Source organism: Lepidochelys kempii, chromosome 1, assembly GCF_965140265.1.
Source record: "Lepidochelys kempii isolate rLepKem1 chromosome 1, rLepKem1.hap2, whole genome shotgun sequence".
Taxonomy (NCBI): Eukaryota; Metazoa; Chordata; order Testudines; family Cheloniidae; genus Lepidochelys; species Lepidochelys kempii.
In genome coordinates this window covers 205,796,774-205,819,003 of record NC_133256.1, presented here as the reverse complement: position 1 = coordinate 205,819,003, position 22,230 = coordinate 205,796,774, and the positions used below count along the sequence as shown (strand labels likewise).

The following is a 22,230-nucleotide window of genomic DNA, read 5'->3' as shown; positions in this document are numbered from 1 at the left end:
ATAAAAAAAAAATCGAGCAATGCAGTATTTCTGTTTAACAGGGGCTCAGTCTACTTGATGATTTGAAAGTTTGTACAGCATAGTTCTGATTGATTGTTGTTGAGCTTGATTTAATATGAGTAATTTTATCAGGTGTCCTGTATTCAGCATAGGGAAATATGGTCACCCTATTTTAAAGAGGGCAGAGGACTATAAAAAGAAAGGGGAACACCGAAAGGGACCCACTCCTCCTTGCTCACTCTGTCCATCAATTCACTGCACCATAAGAAACACCAGAAGAGGTCTGTTGAAAGCATGTGGTGCATGGATGTGCACAAGTCCATGGGGCTGGATCCAATGCACCTGAGGGTCCTGAGGGAATTGGCTGATGTGATTGCAGAGCCATTGGCCATTATCTTTGAAAACTCGTGGCAATCGGGGGAGGTCCCGGATGACAGGAAAAAGGCAAATAGAATGCCCATATTTAAAAAAGGGAAGAAGGAGAATCCAGGGAACTACAGACCGGTCAGCCTCACCTCAGTCCCTGGAAAAATCATGGAGCAGGTCCTCAAGGAATCCATTCTGAAGCACTTGGAGAAGAGGAAGGTGATCAGGGACAGTCAACAAGGATTCACCGAGGACAAGTCATGCCTGACGGACCTGATTGCCTTCTATGATGAGATAACTGGCTCTGTGGATATGGGGAAAGTGGTGGATGTGATATACCTTGATTTTAGCAAAGCTTTTGATACAGTCTCCCACAGTATTCTTGCCAGCAAAAGTTTAAAAAGTATGGATTGGATGAATGAACTATAGGTGGATAGAAAGCTGGCTATATCATCAGGCTCAACAGGTAGTGATCAATGGCTCCATGTCTAGTTGGCAGCCGGCATCAAGCAGAGTGCCCCAGGGGTCTGTCCTGGGGCCGGTTTTGTTCAACATCTTCCTTAATGATCGGGATGATTTGCACCCTCAGCAAGTTCACAGATGACACTAAGCTGAGGGGAGAGGTAGACACGCTGGAGGGTAGGGAAAGGGTCCAGAGTGATCTAGACAAATTGGAGGATTGGGCTAAGAGAAATCTGATGAGGTTCAATAAGGACAAGTGCAGAGTCCTGCACTTAGCGGTGCATGGGATTCTTTCACCCTACAGGCTGGGGGCTGACTGGCTAAGTGGAAGTTCTGCAGAAAAGGACCTGGGGATTACAGTGGACGAGAAGCTAGATGAGTCAACAGTGTGTCCTTGTTGCCAAGAAGGCTAACAGCATATTGGGCTGCATTAGTAGGAGCATTGCCAGGAGATCGAGGGAAGTGATTATTCCCCTCTATTCGGAACTGGTGAGGCCACATCTGGAGTCCTTCAGCCGGTTTTGGGCCCCCGCCCCACTAGAGAAGGGATGTGGACAAATTGAAGAGAGTCCAGCAGAGGGCAACAAAAATTATTAGGGGGCTGGGGCACATGACTTACGAGGAGAGGCTAAGGGAAGTGGGGTTATTTAGTGTGCAGAAGAGAAGAGTGAGGGGGGATTTGATAGCAGCCTTCAACTACCTGAAGTGGGGCTCCAAAGGAGATGGAGCTAGGCTGTTCTCAGTGGTGGCAGATGACAGAACAAGGAGCAATGGTCTCAAGTTGCAGAGGGGGAGGTTTAGGTTGGATATTAGGAAACACTATTTCCCTAGGAGGGTGGTGAAGGACTGGAATGGGTTACCTCGGGAGGTGGTGAAATCTCCATCCTTAGAGGTTTTTAAGGCCCAGCTTGACAAAGCCCTGGCTGGGATGATTTAGTTGGTGTTGCTGTGTAGAGAAGTGAGACTCATCAGTGCGGCACCTCCTGCTGTTTATCCTGGGAATTAGCTCAATTCCAGCTCAGAGCACCCTCTGCTGACTGGCTGCTCACCTGCCTTTGGCCCCATGTCCTTCCCGGACCCCGGTGCCCCTTTACCTCAGGGTTCTGCCCCCAGCAGTACCCCCTTATTCTGTAAAAAGAAAAGGAGTACTTGTGGCACCTTAGAGACTAAAAAATTTATTTGAGCAGAAGCTTTCGTGAGCTACAGCTCACTTCATCGGATGCATGCCGTGAAAAATACAGTGGGGAGATTTTATATACACAGAGAACATGAAACAATGGGTGTTACCATACACACTGTAACAAAAGTGATCAGGTAAGGAGAGCTACTACCAGCAGGAGAGCAGGAGCTGGGGCGGGGAACCTTTTGTAGTGATAATCAAGGTGGGCCATTTCCAGCAGTTGACAAGAACGTCTGAGGAACAGTGGCGGGGAGGAGGAATAAACATGGGGAAATAGTTTTACTTTGTATAATGACACATCCACTCCCAGTCTTTATTCAAGCCTAATTTAATGGTGTCCAGTTTGCAAATTAATTCCAATTCAGCAGTCTCTCATTGGAGTCAGTTTTTGAAGCTTTTTTTGTTAAAGAATTGTGACTTTTAGGTCTGTAGTCGAGTGACCAGAGAGATTGAAGTGTTCTCCGACTGGTTTTTGAATGTTATAATTCTTGATGTCTTTTTTGTGTCCGTTTATTCTTTTACGTAGAGACTGTCCAGTTTGACCAATGTACATGGCAGAGGGGCATTGCTGGCACATGATGGCATATATCACATTGGTAGATGTGCAGGTGAACGAGCCTCTGATAGTGTGGCTGATGTGATTAGGCCCTATGATGGTGTCCCCTGAATAGATATGTGGACACAGTTGACAACGGGCTTTGTTGCAAGGATAGGTTCCTGGGTTAGTGGTTCTGTTGTGTGGTGTGTGGTTGCTAGTGAGTATTTGCTTCAGGTTGGGGGGCTGTCTGTAAGCAAGGACTGGCCTGTCTCCCAAGATCTGTGAGAGTGATGGGTCGTCCTTCAGGATAGGTTGTAGATCCTTGATGATGCGTTGGAGAGGTTTCAGTTGGGGGCTGATGGTGATGGCTAGTGGCGTTCTGTTATTTTCTTTGTTGGGCCTGTCTTGTAGTAGGTGACTTCTGGGTACTCTTCTGGTTCTGTCAATCTGTTTCTTCACTTCTTTTTGCGGATGCAGATTAACGCGGCTGCTACTTCTGAAACCCTTACTCTGTGTTTCCCCTCCCAGGGGAACCCCCAACCCTCTATCCCCACTTTGCCTCAGTGGCTACTGCCAGTCATCATCTAGCCCCCACTCACTGTGGCAGACTGCAGTGTAATGGTCACTCCTCATTGACAATGGGGAAGGACCTGCTGCCTTTGCCTATTCCCGGGCTGCACCTCTGCAGTACCAGTACCTTCTATAGGCCTTGCACAAGGCTTGCAGCCTGGGGAGTTACCAGGCCGGGGCTCCCCAGCTCCTCTTGCCTTTCCCCAGGACTACTCTACCTTAGGTACCCTTCTCTCTCAGGCAGCTAGGTCCTTCTCTCTCCACCACTAGAGAAAGACTGAGTCAGTGCCTGACTTGCAGCCTCTTTTATAGGGACAGCCGTGGCCTGATTGGGGCATTGTCCCAGCTGTGGCTGCTTCCCCAATCAGCGTAGCCTTTCACAGGAGCTGGGTAACTGCCCCACCACATTTTGCTTTGAGCAGGGGATTGGACTAGACCTCCTGAGGTCTCTTCTAACCCTAATCTTCTATGATTCGAAAAACTCTACTTTGAATTTAACATAGTTTAAGATGGGCCCCAGTTGCATATTTTTGTTTTTCTTATAACCATTTCTGACTTGTATGCCTCATTACTTGTGTTCACTTAAAATCTCTCTCTTTGAAATTAATAAACTTGTTTTATTGTTTTGTCTAATCCAGTGTGTTTAAATTGAAGTGTTTGGGGAAGCTCCATTTGAGGTGACAAAATCTGTGCACATTATTTCCATTGATGAACTAACAGACCTATATAAATCTGTATTGTCCCTAAGAAGGCTGGACAGTACAGGACATAGGGGGAAAATCTGGGACGGAAAATGAGTTGGGGTCACCCTGCAGTATAACCAGGCTGGTAAAAGTTCATGTGTGGCTGGCTGCAGCACACAGAGATCAAGCTGGGAATGACTTGCATGCTGGAGGCTGTTTGTGAGCAGTCTGAGACAAACAACTGGGATAAACAACTTACATACCACCTTATGTGCTTTATGACCTTTGTTTGTTACCTCCCCTTGTACCTTGTTCCTGATATCCCAGACAAAACATCCCTATTCATTATTTTGTTACACTCCAATCTAGTACAAGATAAAATGGTTTATCTGTACTAGCCTTCTGGAATGTATTTAGGTAAATATTTAAGTGCCTGGTAATGCCTATGTTTTAGCAATGCTCGCAGCAACTTTGCCAAGTTCACATACGGGGAAGTGAACTTGTAAGCATCTGCTTTAATGCATGGCCTGAGTCTGGTTCACAGCCTCTGGTTCAGACCTCAGGTCTTGCACCAAGCCCAGTGTACCAGGCTCTTTCTCCACTACACCTGCAAGGTGCTGAACTCTCTGTTCTGACACAGCAAAACATGTGTGAGTAGTTCCATGGGCTTCAGCAGGGCTCTTGGCATGCTTACAATTAAATATGCATCAGTGATTTACTGCCCCAAGGACAGAGCGTCAAGTACCTTGCAGGATCAAGCCCCCAGAACTCAGGCTAAGGTATCAGAGGGACCCTAAGAGCTGGAAGGGCTCCGTTTACAGGCCAGGGAGGACAGATACCGCTCACTGCATATCTCACCAGTCTGAGAGGGTGGAATGATCTTCCCCAAGACCCAGGGACCATCACAAACCTCATCCACTTCCCATTCCAAGGGCAAGGTGCAGTTTGTTGTCTTTGCCGTCTCTGACATAAACATAGAACAACATGAGTATTAAAAACTAAACAAAAAACCAACCAGGAAACCCCTGCTAATACAAGACACTCCCTCCACTCCACATGCTTTTCCCCCCAGGGAGGGGATGAGAGAACAAACAACACGTGACAGATGTTAGTCATGTTGCTTAAGGCACTACAGGAAAATGCTCAGATACTGCAGTGATCAGGCCAGTATAAGAACTTATATAGAATAGATATGTCAACAAAGGGAAGAAATATTAATGAATGAGATGAGCCAGCCTTTCCCACTGTAAAAGTTCTGACCTGACCACCCACCCCCAGCTCTGCTGGTGCACCGCATTCCTGCCTGCACAGCTCACTGCTACTCCAGTCCTGCAAATGTCACCACGATGCTAATCTACCACACTCTTAGACCTGCAGCTCCCACTGTTATCCCAGCTCTGACTTTCTTCTTTGAGCAGAGACTGAGAACTATGCCCAAGTGTGTGATAATGTTATGATTTAGAGGAGAGAGTCTGCTAAATAATTTTTTTTTTTTTAAATAGCATGATCACCATCATCATAATCCTGGTAGCAGTGATTGTGCTGATCATCGGCTTTGGTGTTTCAGGTATGTGATTACTTCCTGGCAGCATTTTTTGCCCAATCTGAGCATCGTTCTGTTGCATCTCAGTTGGCGTTTTGGAAGTACATGCCACTGGGCAATCATCCTGCTGAAGGATGGACTCCCCTACTCCCCCGGCCCTGTGAGTTTGCTTCAACTGAAATTTTAGGCTTCTTGTTAATCTCAGAATATTTCAGTAGTGGTATGAATCTGTGATAATTTTTTAACTGAGTCTGGGGTCCTGCATTCTAATCCTAGCTCAGACCCTAGTATGCTGTGTAGTATCTGTCATAGAATCATAGATGATTAAGGTTGGAAGAGACCTCAGGAGGTAATCTAGTCCAACCCCCTGCTCAAAGCAGGACCAACACTAACTAAATCATCCCAGCCAGAGCTTTGTCAAGCGGGCCTTAAAAACCAAGGATGGAGAGTCCACCAGCTCCCTAGGTAACCCATTCCAGTGCTTCACCACCCTCCTAGTGAAATAGTGTTTCCTAATATCCAACCTAGACTTCCCCCACTGTAGCTTGAGACCATTGCTACTTGTTCTGTCATCTGCCACCACTGAGAACAGCCGAGCTCCATCCCCTTTGAAACCCCCCATCAGCTAGTTGAAGGCTGATATCAAATCCCCCGTCACTCTTCTGCAGACTAAATAACCCCACTTCCCTCAGCTCTTCTCGTAAGTCATGTGCCCCAGCCCCCTAATAATTTTTGTTGCCCTCTGCTGGACTCTCTCCAATTTGTCCACATCCCTTCTCTACTGGGGGGAACAAAATTGGACGCAATACTCCAGTTGTGGCCTCACCAGTGTCGAATAGAGGGGAATAATCACTTCCCTCGATCTGCTGGCCATGCTCCTACTAATACAGCCCAATATGCTATTAGCCTTCTTGGCAACCAGGGCACACTGTTGACTCATATCCAGCTTCTCGTCCACTGGAATTTCCAGGTCCTTTTCTGCAGACCTTTCTGAAGTCCTTTTCGGGCAAGTCACTTTGTTGTGTCAGTTTCCCCCTCTGTGGGGAAAAAACAGCATGTGATCATGTAATTAAAGACTGTGTCATAATGCATACGCAAAAGAGGGATGAATTAAGGTTCCACAGGCCACTTTATTTCTGTAATTTCCTGCCTTCTGAGGATTTCTCTTTGGAATCTTAATAGCCTTCTTTTAACATAGTTTGTTTTGTATATAAGTTCCTAGGGTTTTAAAAAGGAAAAAACAATTCTATTTATAAGCAATTATCATGGCCACCTCTTACAGATTATAATGAGGGTTTCCACTCACAACCTTCAACACTTCAGCACATTTTCAGCTTGCGCTAATTGGGCAGCTCTGCTAGCTGGCAGCAGGCACAGACTGCTATACTCTATGGACCAGCTGCTACAGGATGCATAATACATTATAACAGTGGGTTACATATGCAAGGAAGATCCATTCTACAGTCAGCATAGCCAAGTACATAGAAGCAGTGTGGCTAAATAGAGCTACCAAAGTAGAGTGCTAGGTTCTCTTCCTAGTTCTGCTGTAATATCTCAGTGGGGTGTGAAGCCTTGTTCCATAATGTGCATTGTGAAAGACATGGTGAGTGGATGAAGTGAAACGTAATCTTATGATGATCTGGTTCCCAGTTCAGTGCACCTTCCCCAGGACAGTGAAATCTGCTGGTGTGGGATGGAGGAGGGATAGAAGGATCCATTTTGCCTGATTCTATTTGGCTTTTTATACAGCCCTTGGCACTGTAGTACTATCTAAAAGTGCATAAGGTGACATGACTAGCCATCTGTCATGTGTGATTGTTCTTTCTCTCTTCCTCCTCCCACGGAGAAAGTATGAGTGCTTTATGCTTTATTTTGTTTCAAATAATGTAATATGTACACTTTGCTATGTGTACTCAAGACAGCAGGTTGAAGAAATGCCTCTGGGAATGGAAGGGGGTGAGTTTTGTGTGATGCTTCTTTGTTCCTGGGGGAGTTTGTTCCAGTTTTGGATCAGCCTCTGAGAAAGCTGTACAAAGATGAGCTCTAACATTGTGTGGACAATTCCACTGTGCCTGAGGAATGGAGTTGTTAGCTCATAGAAGAGCTCTAGGCAATCTTTTCGGTATCCTGGTACCAAACTACTGAGGACTGAGGCCTTGAACTTGACTTGCTATTCTGTGGGAAGCCAGCCTAAAGAGCAAGGGCAGGTTTGATATCCTTACGGTAGCCTGTGTTGCTGAATAGACATGCTGCTGCATTCTAAGCCAATTGGAGTTTTCTGACAGCTGAGGGCTTCCTGCCAAGCTATATGGCATTGCCATAGTCCAGAAGGGAAAAGACAAAGCCATTTATTACTGAGGCCAGGTCATCAGCCGCCAGGATGGGACAGTCTCCTGAGTAGCTGTAGATGATGGAACATGCTACTTGCAGTTGTTGATAGAACAGGTTGCTTGTCTGTGTCCCATTCAGAAGTCCAGTTCTGTGCAACCATAGGAAAGAACTAAGGGGAATCAGGAGGAAGAATTGTATTTACAATTAATATAATCAAATTGGGAGGCCAGGTAGCCAGCCAGGATGGCCCTAAGCAAATGTCTATCTCCACTTCCACAACACATTTGGTCCCATCCCTTTTTCAAAAGTGTTATGAATATTATTGATTGTGTAATTTGGTATGTATACTTTCCATTATATAAACCCTTTTAAAATTGGCTTTGTTCACTTGCATTTATTCTTTCCCCATTTAATGCCATTTAGTTGATTTTTTTTCTCTTATTTCTGCTCTGTTTGTTATCTTTTCTTCCATCTTTTTCGGTCTGTTTTCCTCTCCATATCACTGTTCTCTATTTCCTTCTCTTCTCCTTCTTTTCCCTTTCTATTCTATGTTCTCTTCTTCCTTCTTCCAAATTTCCAGTCTTTCTTCCTCTCCCACTCTCAATTCTTTCTTTAACTTTTTTCTATGTGTATGTACAGCACCTAGCGCAATGTAATCTCATTTGGGGCCCCTAGAAGCTAATGTAATACAAATGAAAATAATAATAAAGGAGACAGAGGTGCTTAACTGTCTGACACAGTATTTGTGGTCTGTTGCCTTATGTACTTGCCTCGTTAGTCATTGGCTAACATATTCCTCCCTTTTAAATTTAGTCTCCTTCCTTCTCTTCTTATTTCTTTCATCTGGATACAGGATGAACCCACCTGCCAGCTTGCCTTGGGTGTGAACCAAAGAGAATAGGAGATGTCATAAATATAAAGGGAAGGGTAACCACTTTTCTGTATACATTGCTATAAAATCTCTCCTGGCCAGAGGCAAAACCCTTTCACCTGTAAAGGGTTAAGAAGCTAAGGTAACCTAGCTGGCACTACCCAAAATGACCAATGAGAGGACAAGATACTTTCAAATCTCGGGGGGGGGGGGAGGCTTGATCTGTCTGTGTGATGCTTTTGCCGGGAACAGATCAGGAATGCAGCCTTACAACTCCTATTAAGTTAGTAAGTAATCTAGCTAGTAATCCTTTTGTTTAATGGCTGGTAAAATAAGCTGTGCTGGAGGGAATGTCTATTCCTGTTTTTGTGTCTTTTTGTAACTTAAGGTTTTGCCTAGAGGGATTCTCTATGTTTTGAATCTGATTACCCTGTAAGGTATTTACCATCCTGATTTTACAGAGGTGATTCTCTTACTTTTTCTTTAATTAAAATTCTTCTTTTAAGAACCTGATTGATTTTTCATTGTTCTTAAGATCCAAGGGTTTGGGTCTGTGTTCACCTGTACAAATTGGTGAGGATTCTTATCAAGCCTTCCCCAGGAAAAGGGGTGTAGGGCGTGGGGAGATATTTTGGGGGAAGACGTCTCCAAGTGGGCTCTTTCCCTGTTCCTTGGTTAAAATGCTTGCTGGTGGCAGCATAGGGTTCAAGGACAAGGCAAAGTTTGTACCTTGGGGAAGTTTTTAACCTAAGCTGGTAAGAATAAGCTTAAGGGGTCTTTCATGCAGGTCCCCACATCTGTACCCTAGAGTTCAGAGTGGGGAAGGAACCTTGACAGGAGAGTTCTGTCCTAGAAGGAAAAGACCCTGAGTTAGGGATTCACTGGGCTGCCAGCCCATCAATAGGCTCCTGACAGAACAAGGAGCAATGGTCTCAAGTTACAGTGGGGGAGGTCTAGGTTGGATATTAGGAAACATTATTTCACTAGGAGGGTGGTGAAGCACTGGAATGGGTTACCTAGGGAGGTGGTGGAATCGCCATCCTTAGAGGTTTTTAAGACCTGGCTTGACAAAGCCCTGGCTGGGATGATTTAGTTGGGGTTGGTCCTGCTTTGAGCAGGGGGTTGGACTAGATGACCTCCTGAAGTCTCTTCCAACCCTGATATTCTATGATTCTAAGGTAGATTCAGCTCTGCCTCTGAGCATGATGGGAAATAATCACATTAAAAACCTCCTGCTGTCTCCCTAGGGTAGTTTGGGTGAGACAGCCTGTAGAGGAGTATTGCACAGAAAGAGGATCTGGCTCAGGCAAGGAGTTTGTTCCCAAGGTGATCTGCTAGGACAAAAGCTGGGGATCTGTGGAGTTCTGCTGCTTTGTAATGGAGGCCAGTAGCCTGAAGAAGGCAAACGCTGATTTGCTAGATCCCACTACTGGTGGAATGTATGTTGGCCTTTTTATTTTTCTCTTGAATGTTACATCTCTGTAGAATGAGGAGTTTGCTGTTTGCAGTATCTTTTGTAAATACCTACACCTGTGGAAGGAATATAAAGAGACCCTGAGCAACAAAAGCTTTTGTCAAAAGCCATTTATATCTGCACTTTTAAAAAAAGAGTCAGTGAGAAAAATCCCCTAGAAAGGGAATCAAGCTAGTAGAGAACATGCTTTTATAACCTTTATCGAAATGATTTTCTCTTGTCCTTTGGGGAGGAACTGCTTTTCAGAGTGGGAAGGTACGTTGTAATAACACCCCAAAGAGCTTTGTAAAAAGCGTTTTTACGAAACACAACTCAAGAACCAGATTCCAGTAGCTCTAGCCACACCAGGATCTGCAGTAGCCAGCTGCTAGTGCCCTTCTGAGGTGGTTAAAGGCATTCTGCCTCTGGCTTGGTCGTTCACATTGCAGCAAGAGCCTGTTAATGCCCAGGGTGTTCTGGCTTGCTGCTGTCCTTTACCCATCACATTGTCATGGCACTGAACGTGTGCTCTTTCATTGCAGGGAGACGCTACATCAGTGTCACCACACTAACCTCTGCTGGGAACATTGGGGAAGATGGCATCCTGGGCTGCACTTTCGAACCTGACATCAAGCTCAGCAACATAGAGATTCGGTGGGCTAAAGCTGGGGTCTCTGGGATGGTGCATGAGTTTAAAGGCGGCAAGGACCATCTAAAGGACCAGGATGAAGTGTTCAAGGGCCGGACAGCGGTGTTCGCAGAGCAGGTGATTGGTGGGAACGCCTCCTTGATGCTGAGAGATGTGCAGCTCTCCGATGCTGGTGCTTACAAGTGCTCTGTCACCACATCCAAAGGGAATGGAGAAGCAGGGCTGGAATATAAGACTGGAGGTGAGGAAAACCTAGTGAGAGAGCCAAAAAAACCAAGCCAAACCCAGAGGAGTTGTTTCCGGAATTCTGTTATTTGTGACAGGCCCGGCTAATGCAGATAGGCACCATGCAAACTGAGCTGCACTGCTCTGCTCATACACCAGAATCCTCACATTTAGCATCCTCTTCTATTCCAGTCCAGGGTCCCCCCAGAGCTCCACCAACTCATTTCTGTCCAAACATGCAGCACATCCTTCTCTAACAGGCCTTGGACACTGTACACCTCTGTCAAGTCCCTCACTCCTGACCCTCAGCCCTACTGCTATTTCAGTGCTGGGGCACTCCACCACTACAGGTCTGCCCATGTTCCTCAATCCTAACCTGCAATGGCTGCTGCTATTCCATTCCTGAGCCTCCTGCCACAAATCACGCTGTGAAGTGGGCAAACTCCCTCAAGCAATCAAGGACAGTGTGCTAAATCCCGTCAACTTGCATTGGTGCCTGTAGGGCAGTAAAATGAATCCAGGATTCTGGAGATGGATGGCAAGTCACACTACAGCCAACTCTGGAATTCAGGTTCCAGAGCTGTGCAAGCTTCCATTTAAACATATATATGACCTCCCTGCATGACAGTTTTTGATGATCCCTTTGGAACTACAAGGGTAAATCCAGGTATATCTCCCAAATTTACCAGTCCTTTTCTGTGCTTCCTTCTGTCTCAACTGTTCCTGAGACTTGCTGCATCTTCCCTGTGGTTCTCTAGCAAAACATTTGAGTAAGGAGAAACGTGGGACTAGCTAAGTAATTCACTGTGGGGAATCTGAGGTTTGTCTCCTGCTTCAGAAATTGGAGGGTGTTTGAGACCTGGGAGTTGACAGGTTACTCTGCTCCTAGCGGAAGCAGTGCTGCCTGTCATATGAGACTAGTGAAACAGTCGCTTTCTTCTAACACTGAACAAGGAGCTTTATTAGGCGTTGTCTACCCTGGGATTTTTGCATGACACCTGCTGCAGATTCTGCCACGTCAAGGGTATTCTCAAAAAACAGCCAGTTTCCTCTCCCTTTGTGCCACTCAGGGAGCAGATCAGGACAGAGAATCTGGCCTTCGGGCCTTAATTAGTCCTTCTTTGTGCTAACTGTTCTAATTCACAGGGCTTTGTTTTACTGTGTAGATCTGTAAAATCATGCTAAGTTACAGTACCTTAGCAAACTTCTTGTAGAGAAAATATTTCTTTCATCAGTGACATTTTTGCATTCTGCATATCAGAATGAATTTGTGCAGCAGTTTGCTGTCCCCTTCATGCTCCCACTCGACTATACTGTAGATCTCTAATCAATGATTTCACCCACTGTGATCTGTCCACACTTCCCCTTGCTTCCAGGAAAATTGGAAAGCACTGCAGCAACCTCCTTCCATTCTCTGCCAGAATGAGGCATCTCGAATTATCCGTGGCCAGAAGTGTATTGCTGTAGGTCAAAGGATAAGAGGGTAGGGAAAGTAAACAAGAGAAATGAATGTAGAAGAGTTTCCTTGGAGCTTCCAAAGAAATTCAGGGACTTCCCCTCCCTTTCCATGTCTTTGCTCTGGGAAATAAAATTATTTTTAAATGCCCCATTTAGAAACATAATTTAACTTTTCCTCCATTGACTGTTTTTGCTTTTCTCGGTTGCTCAGCTGACTACATAAAGGGCCTGATTCTAACTTCATACATGCACACTATTTATAGAATCGAACCATCTGCCTGGTAGCGATTTCATAGGAATCCAGGTCGCTCTTGTGTAATAATAATTAGATTTTATTAATTATTGAGTGACTGCATTTTCTTTCCATAGCTCAGATCATAACTAGAGCCATGTGAACTACTTCTAGCAAGGAATTGATGGTCACATCTGGAGCCCTTTTCTGTTTGCCAGTTTTCTACAAACTTTGATATTTGCTAATTTGTTCATTAAGAAAAAATATTTATTCTAACATTAGTGCCAATGGGTTGGTCATATCATGGCTATTGTGTCAGATGTTTATTAGTGGATCCTTGTGATTGTTCATCTAGTAATGCTGTAGTTTCTGCTCCATGATTGGAGGCCTGAAACTTTTTAAAAATAGGCTTTAAATTACTATAACATTGTCATGTTGAAGATGGTCATGCAGATACTTCCAGGGCAAGCCTTTGCACTATCAAATATTCACATGAGTATTTGTGACATGTTTTACTTTGTATGAACATTTTAGTTAAATTCATCTAAATCTTTGACACAGGCTGGTCGTCTTTAATCCAGCCACATTTGCAGAAAGTGAATTAACATGGTTGTGGATAGCATTGCTGCTAATCCGAAGGTTTAATCATACAAAAGTTCACCGTATTCACCTAGCAGTAGTTATAACTAGCTTTCCATTACTAGCTTGATATGTTTTTTTGTTTTGGGTGGTTTTTTTTTGTTTAAGCCTTCCTCAGAAAACACACTTTCTAGCTAGAATTTCTTAGGGGTGCTCTCCTGCTAGAGGAGACTTTTTCAGAGCTATTTCAAGCTAACCAGACACAATATTTTTGAAGACATGGGATTAGCATAATTGTATTTTCAAAATCAAAAATCAGGGACACGGAGTTGACATTTTTAGGGTCACAAAATAGTTATAGAAAAGGCAAAAATGCACTTTACAAATGCGTATTGGTGTTGCTATTGCCAGCTTGTGACTAAACAGTGGCACAAACATAATTCTTAGAGTGGAGAATAGTTGTTCAGTACTGTAGTATTCTGAATTAGTTTATGATGAAACACTACATTCACTTTGAGGAAGTCTACACTCATTTGACTTTTCTCTGCAATCCAGATACTGTTCATCACTTTGAACACACATTCCACATGACTTTGTTCCTGGTAACACACAGCAATGAAAAAAACCAGGACAAACTATGAGTGGCATGGTAAATCTGGTATATGTGTCTCTTTTACATAAGCCCATGCGTTCAAAAGCGCTCAACACTCACAATTAGGGCTAAATTTTCAATTGTGAATGCTGAGCGCTTCTGAAAAATTCTGCCATAATAATCAAACCTATCACTACTATAAATGAGTACAACGCCACTGAGGTCAAGAGTATTTCACCTGCTTATGTCATCTTTGGATCTGTGTTATGCCTGTAAGAGCTTATTTTCACTAAAGTGCTTTATGGCTTGTATGTCACTGGATGTAGTTACCATGAGTCAGTACATGCACGTGGCAGCCATTTTTAATGTGCTTGCTGTTGCACCCACACTAGTGTTGCCCTCAGCCATGTGAGTGGCCATGTCTTCTGGGCATGTATCTCAGAGTTTGCAGACCCAGGCCACATAGCAGTGCTTTGAGGTGACCTTTGGGGACACCCTCATGAGCAGCTAGGGGAATTGTGAGAGGAGAGTTCAAACTCTTGCAGCTTTCACAATCAGAGGACCCTTCCCCCACAACCACCCATCACCGTTGGGAAAAAAAAAATCCCCCAATTCCTTTTGGGCTGGTTCTCCACAATAATCATGGGTTCAGAAGTCACCAACTTTTTTAAAAGTTCCAGTCCAACCACATGGGCCCCAGTTGCAGGCCAACTTATTTTAGAGACTAATCTGCAAACACTCTTTCTGGAGCATGGAGGCTGCACAAGCCCAAGACCTGTCACCTCTGGTATAGCAGGGGTTGCAGCCTGACCAGCTGGCAGCCTGACAATGGGGGACTGAATAAGACGAATGGGCCTGCCATACTTGGTTGAGTGAAGGGCTGAATGGACTTCTGGTGGGTGAAGTGCACACAGGCAAGCAGTATTATTATACCAGGCCCAAGGGCACAGAGTAGTGGGACTACATTGTTCTTCAGACCTAGGCTGGGCAGCCGTGGTTCTAAAAAGCTCACATAAGGAAGGCTGCTTTTCTGGAACTCTTTTGAAGAGCTCACACTGGCCCTGAAGCACCAGAGTACCAGGAGGAGAGCCTTGTTCTCTGTGCAAAAGCTTGTGGCAATTGGCCTGGAGGAAGTGGCCACCTCTGATTGGTGCAGGTCACTTGGGGACCAGTTTGGAGTCAGTAAATCCACTATGGATTCTGCAGTGCTGGAACTTTGTGATGCTATAAATCAATAGTCCCCAAACTTTTTACCTCGCCCCTCCCCCCCCCACACCCTACCTACCTACTTCTGGGAGGGGGAATGAGGACGGGGTAAGGAGGTCGAGGCTGGGGCCACAGCTGAGGGCAGAGGTGGGAGTGAACCCTTGGCTGGGACCCTTGATGTGGGGGCTGGCAGCCGCGGCCAGAAGCAGATCCCTGGGCCACATGGCTGGCAGCTGGGGCCAGGGGCGGAGCTGGGTGGTGCTCCCTCCTTGCCCCCAGATTAAAGACCTCTGCTATAACTGGTATGCTGCAGGAATGCGTGGTGAGGGTGGCCAAAGTAGTTCTACAAGCACATTTGCCTGTTTTTCTTGAACGTATTTTCTCTCCCCTGTTATGAGAAATATTCTCAGAAGAGGGGGAAGTGGCCAGTTGACTAAAGGGGAAACAGGGGCCCTGACTCTACAGTTTAATCAAGTGCCAACTGGAAAACTAAGAGAAATGTTTTCCCCAGAGGCTGTAAGGTTCAGGCAGGTGCCTCAGTGGAACTTGTTAGCTTGATAAACCAAGTTGCTCAGGTATAAGGAACTTTGGGATATTCTGTATTCAGTCCCAGACATAGTTAATTGCATGGAACTCTGCCTGCCATGGAAGGATGAAGACTGGTGCTTGAATCTCTGGTTTCAGGGTAAGTACTTAGATGTTACAGTAATAGGCCCTCTAGAAATACGATACAGCAGACAGGCACAGTCGGTATTTTATACCAGATGCCTAGAGGTTCCAGTTTTGTTCACCACTCTTCTCTTTTAACTGATTCTACAGCCTTCAGCTCTCCAGAGATGCATGTGGATTACAACAGCAGCATGGACACCCTGCGGTGTGAGGCTCCTCGGTGGTTCCCGCAACCTGTTGTGGTTTGGACCTCACACAATAACACCAGGGACAACTTATCTGAGGTCTCCAACACCAGCTTCAAGCTGAACTCTGAGAATGTGACTATGAACGTGGTATCTGTTCTGCACAACATCACAGCTAATACTACCTATACCTGTGTTATCAAGAATGACATTGCCAAAGCTACAGGGGACATCGAAGTGACAGGTACATTCCAGCACCACTTAAAGGCATTAGACATGGGCTGAAGATGTGTTAACGACTGCATGAGGGCTTACGTAGTATGGAATTTGGAGTGAGCTACAGAGCCTTTCCAGTTGCTGGTTCCAATCCAGACCCCAGCTAGGATAGGCTGGATGGCTCAGGGGGACTAAGGGACCTTTCACCTCCCAGTTGCTTGTTCTAAATCTGGTCCTAGCTTAGGGCTTGTCTACACATACAGAGCTTCAACTGCGCAGTCGCACTGCTGAAGCACGTTAGTGAAGCGGCGTAGTTAACCTGTGAGAGGCAGTAGCTACGTTGATTGGAGAAGCTCTCTCATCAACATAGCGCTGTCTACAGCAGGGCTAGGTCGGTATAACTGCATCGCCCAGGGCGGTGGATTTTTCGCACCTCTGAGTGATGTAGTCATACCGATGTAAGTTTGTGGTGTAGGCCTGGTCTTAGTCAAAGGGAAATTTATCTAAGCGTACCTGAAAATATTCTCATTGAGTAAGAAAGTCCACAGATCCACTGCGATGAGTCTTCAGCCTGCATGTAATTGGGGGTAGAACTGGACCTGTCAGGCACTGACACTAGGGGAATAGACTGACTGTTGAGAACTTCCATATCTGGGATCATTCCATTTGATGGTCTCTCATTAGAGACAGTGTTCACTATAGCTTGACAAGACAAATGGTCTCTCCTGCTGCGGAGCACGGCAATAGAGGTGACAGTGAAAACTTTTGGAAATTTGAAACTGTTTGAGGAGCTCTCCATGGGGATACTTTCCTCTAACAAAAAAGCAACTTCTATCTGGCGACTAAAGTGTTCCGTTTGTTTCAAGAGTGGATTGCATCTTTTGGACCTTGTTTTGAAGAAAGGAAATTTTCAGATAAACTTAGACAAGTTTTCCTACTCTTCACCATGCTGAGGTCCACAGAACTGTCACAATGGGAATTTCACAGCAGTGTCCTTGCAGAGTGGGAAGCAGGATCATCCTTTACCCATGGCTATTAAAGAAAGGAAACTCTGGATGCTTATCTTCCCCATGGTGGGGACAAATATGTGAATAAGACAATTCCCTTCAGTCTTTTTTCTTCATTTACAGATTCCAGCATCAAGACGACTGTTCATTTGCAGCTACTGACCATGAACATGGCATCAGCCTCCTTATCCCCTCTTGCCCTTTACTGGATACTTCTACCTCTCCTGTACCTGATGGCTTTGTAGTGCTTGATCTCCATAAAGAAATGTGAAGAGGAGTTAGAACTGGAGGTAAGATTGGAAGGAGAAGTGCAGGGGACAGATCGGTGTGTGGAGACTGTCATTACTGAGCCTTATTAAAGCAACAGGTTGGATCCCAGACCTCTGTGGCTATGGTAGTAGCTCTTTTTGCTGGCTGAATCCTTCCCCCACCCTTCTGCTTTTGAAGCTAGCATTACAGAGGTGTCCTTTCCTGGATTCCCTCATTCTCCCACAGCCCTCCCCACTTTCTCTGTTTCTTTCCCTATGTTCTCTCCCTCCTTCCCAAATGCTCATTCTTCCACTCAACCCTTTATGCCTCACATCCTTCCCTGCAGGGTTACAGCCTCAACAGTGCCATTGCAGCAGGGGATAGCAACAGGTAATCAACTAAAACAGAAGGCCCATGATCTCTCTCTACAGGACAGACACCACAGCAGTGCTGAGTATGAGAAAAAAAATTTCAGTTTTATCTTCCCTGATGGACTCAGAACTGTCACTATGGCCACCTCCAGGCCTCAGGGTATAGAGTGGGACTAATCTGAAGCTGCTGCTAGTCAGTGTGGGCTTTGCTGCTGTTACTGTGTTGGTTGGTTCATGGACCTGGGTTTTTTTAAAATAAATAAATAAATAAATAAAAAGTTGGGTATGATGGATGTTAATTTATTTTTCTTGTATCTGAAAGATGATGAATTCCACAAGCATACCAGGCGGGATTAAGTGAGAAGGAAGACGTCCGAACCAGAGAATGGGACACATTTTCTTACCTTGATAACTTAGTGATCAAAACTTTGGTATTATCGATCTATGAAGGCTCTAGCCTTGATCACGCAGCTGGAAAAAGGATTTGCCACATTGGATCAGATTGGTGCCTTGAGTTCAGCATATTAGAATATGCAAATTGTGTATTTTCTTAAAATGACCTATAACATTTGATTACCCAGGCCTCACTAATCTATCAGAATTCTCTGAATGTGTCAATAAAATAATGGATTAAGAAAAACTAGTTGACAATTTATTTGAACTTTGTCAAAGGGTTTATAAAAGTCCCATACTAAAGAAGTTATGTAGTCATGATGCAAGAAGCTGGCTAAGAGAGAGAAAACAAAGGCTAGGAATAAATTAATATTCATCATGGCAAAGGGTGAATGGTGGGGAACTATATTAGGATTTTGGTTGTTTAATATATATATTAATAATTTGGAAAGTAGAGTGAGTTGTGAAGAAGCAATATTTGCAGATGACCTAAACTCTGTTTAGGTTACCAATACCAGTAAGGACCAAGCGGACTGAGTAGGCAGCATGCTGGCAGATGAAATTCAGGGTTGACAAATGGAAAGTAATGCATATTGGAGGTAATAATTGCCAATTCAGGGAAAAGGCCTGAGCATCACTGCAGACATCTCAATGAAAATCGCTGCAGAGAGTGTGTAGAAGTGGCAAAAAAGCAAACAAACTGTTAGTACGTACAAGGGATGAGAAGGCGAATAATATGGAGAACATTATAATGCTATTATAAAAGTCATCTAGGATAGTGTTGTTCTGGTCACCCGATTTCAAAAAAAGATGTAGGGGAAGGAAAAGGGGTTCACAGATCAAAGCTGATCAGGAACATTTTGACAACACACTTATCCATCGGAAAATGCTGATTTATTGAAACAAACATTTTGCAGAAACGTCAGTTTTGATGAAACTTTGGTTGGAAGATTTCTCAGATCCAGGGTGTGATTTCTGATCAAAAGCAGAGTGCACCACATCAGAATAGCCTGGTGGTTAGGGTATACACCTGGATTGTAAGAATCAGGCACAGCCAGGACTTGAAATTAGGGCGCATTACATGCCAGCGGAGTGCTCTAACCACTTGGTGGTTGTGGGGGGAATCTCTCACTCCAAAGCTTTTGAAAAGTCTTGGATTCTTTCTGCATCAGAACACAAATGTTGAAACCACTAAATTTTTCACAAACAGAAATCTTGTTTTCCAGCCAGCCCTATTCACAGATGGGTAACAAAAAACGATTTGTAGTTTGAAAAACTCTCATATGAAGAGAAATTGAAAGGATAGGATTGTTTAGAAGGGCTACTAGGATGATCCGAGGAATGGAAAACCTGTCTTATGAAAGGAGACTTAAAGAGCTTGGCTTGTTTAGCCTAACCAAAAGAAGGCTGAGAGGAGATGATTGCTCTCTATAAATATATCAGAGGGATAAATACCACAGAGGGAGAAGAATTATTTAAGCTCAGTACCAATGTGGACACAAGAACAAATGGATATAAACTGGCCATCAGGAAGTTTAGACTTGAAATTAGACGGATTCTAACCATCAGAGGAGTGAAGTTCTGAAACAGCCTCCCAAGGGAAGCAGTGGGGGCAAAAGATATCTGGCTTCAAGACTAAGCTTGATAAGTTTATGGAGGAGAGGATATGATGGAATAGCCTAATATTGGCAATTAATTGATCTTCGACTAACGGTAGCTATGCCCAATGGCCTGTGATGGGATGTTAGATGGGGTGGGATCTGAGTTACCACAGAGATGGGTGTCTGGCTGATGAGTCTTGCTCAGGGTTTAGCTGATGGCCACATTTGGGGTTGGGAAGGAATTTTCCTCCAGGGCAGAGGTCTTGAGGGTTTTTCGCTTTAGAATCATAGAATATCCAGGTTGGAAGGGACTTGAGGAGGTCATCTAGTCCAACCCCCTGCTCAAAGCAGGACCAATCCCCCATTTTTGCCCCAGATCCTAAATGGCCCCCTCAAGGATTGAGCTCACAACCCTGGGTTTAGCAGGCCAATGCTCAAACCACTGAGGTATCCCTCCCCCCGCCCCCTTCCTCTGTAGCGTGGGGCACGAGTCACTTGCTGGAGGCTTCTCTGCACCCTGAAGTCTTTAAACCATGATTTGAGGACTTCAATAGCTCAGACATAAGTTAGGGGTTTGTTACGAGAGTTGCTGGGTGAGATTCTGTGGCCTGCATTGTGCAGGAGGTCAGACTAGATGATCATAATGGTCCCTTCTGACCTTAAAATCTATGATTCTATGTTTACCTTAGAAAGGAGCAAATAGAAGAGGACATGAAAAATATATAAAATAAGCAATAGTCTAAACAAGACAGATTTCTAACTCTTATTTATCCTGTCTCATAACACAAGAACTAGGGGACAGTCACAATTAAATTGAAAGGTGACATTTAAAACTGGTGAAAAAGAGAGTTTGTAACTGGATTGTTGAACTTATTGCTACAGAATACTGAGGATGAGATCTTAGTAGGATTAAAAAAGGATTAGATATTTACAGTAAAATCTGTTTTATCTGTCACCAACTGGAAAGCTCTATAAACCAGCATTTCTGATCTTCATTGAAATTCCAGTTTATAGTCCAGTTGGCACAGAGCCAACAGCGGGTGAGGAGGGGTGTGGAATGTGAGCTCTGGGAGGTCGTTTGGGTGCGAGAGGGGGCTTGAGGCAGCAGGCTGGGATGCAGGGTACCGGATCTGGGGGGTGCTCACCTCTGGCGGCTCACCACAAGTGGCAATCTGTCCCAGCTGCTCCTAGGTTCCCTTCCAATGGGCGGTATGGAGCTAGTGCTCAGGGCAGGATGGGGGCAGTGCGTAGAGCCACCTGCCGCATCTCTGCCTAGGAACAGCTGGAACAGACCACCACTTGTGGGTACCCGCCTGAGGTGAGCAACCCCCAGATCCAGCACCCTGCAACCTCTTCCACGCCCCAGCCTGCTGCCCTGAGCCCCCTTCCGCACCCAAACTCCCTCCCTCTTAGTTACCCGGCATTTTTCACTTACCGGCACCCCCTATTCCCTCAACATGCCAGATAAAACAACTTTTACTGTACATGGATAGCAAGAATATTAATTCTTCATATAGTAATTAACTAGTTATAGAGTTACAATGAAGAAATTATTTACTAGATAAATCATTCAACCAGTAACGGCAACAACATTCTATCAGCTCTTATCAGCATGCAGCTCCACAAGTGCTTGTATTGGTCATACAATTATTCAGGCCTCGTAACAGCTCTCTAGTTTTAGGCTTCCTGTCTGCCTTGGACCGTGAATTGCAGATGCTGGCTATATGCTACACCCAGTAGCATTTTGAATTTTCTCCCTAACTTTACTAGTCAGTTTTATTGTGTGGCCTTTTTTGTGTGTGGTTTTTAAAAACTGAAATTATGTTTCTATGTAACCCTTGAAAACAATCATTCTTCTAAGATGATCCCCAAGTGGGTCTTTTTACATTTTGTGGGCAGTGCCTACTGTTAGCTTGAGGAGGGGTAAGAGACTGACACAGAGCAGCCATTTTGGAGCATCTGACTGAGTCTAGTGGGAAGAGTCAGAAGGCCAAAGCATTCGTTATGTGGACTTGAACTTTATGACTGTTTGCTTCAATTCATGTTCATGTGCCTTTTTAAAACATATTTCAGTCTGGCCAACTGATCTCACATCTCCCCTCTTTGTTCACGGATATAAATGAACTTACTACTCTTCCCAGCTACGTGTCTCAGCAATATGTTCTCCAAGTCTGCAAGTGAAAGGACCATAACTCTGGGTTGAGGAAAGCAAGGCACCCAGCCAGTCCACCCCCTTCCTCTGCACTTCACTCCTGGCACCCTTACGCAGCTCCTGGCTCAGCTTGCCGAAAAGCCCTTCCTTAGGTGCTTCACTGCCCCATACAATGCAAGGGGAGCCTGTCTTGGGGCTGAGAATTCCACTAGGTAGCAGGGTGCCTATGATTGGCACTGCACTGCCTAAGTCCCCTTTGAATCTAGGTCCAGATGCTTTTCAAACCATTTTCTATGGGGGCAGCTAATTTCAGCTTTGATTTTGTGCCCCTCCCCATTACTGCTGTTTGGTTTCTCAGGCAGGCAAGCCAATCTAGGCAGCTCTGTGCCTAGTTCTCAAACCTGGTATAAATGCTCTTCTGCCCAAGTTCTCTACAAACACCCATGGCA

The 22,230-nt window shown here is 44.8% G+C and overlaps 1 protein-coding gene across 1 annotated transcript; it reads left to right on the top strand.

The window, feature by feature from the left end:
- The first annotated feature begins 5,302 nt into the window (after positions 1 to 5,302).
- VTCN1 (V-set domain containing T cell activation inhibitor 1) lies at positions 5,303 to 18,257 on the top strand. The gene is made up of 5 exons (XM_073309968.1): positions 5,303 to 5,366; positions 10,540 to 10,887; positions 15,758 to 16,036; positions 17,139 to 17,305; positions 17,958 to 18,257. The coding sequence occupies exons 1-4, from the start codon at positions 5,303 to 5,305 to the stop codon at positions 17,258 to 17,260; spliced, it is 813 nt and encodes a 270-aa protein (XP_073166069.1). The 3' UTR covers positions 17,261 to 17,305; positions 17,958 to 18,257.
- Positions 18,258 to 22,230: the final 3,973 nt, after the last annotated feature.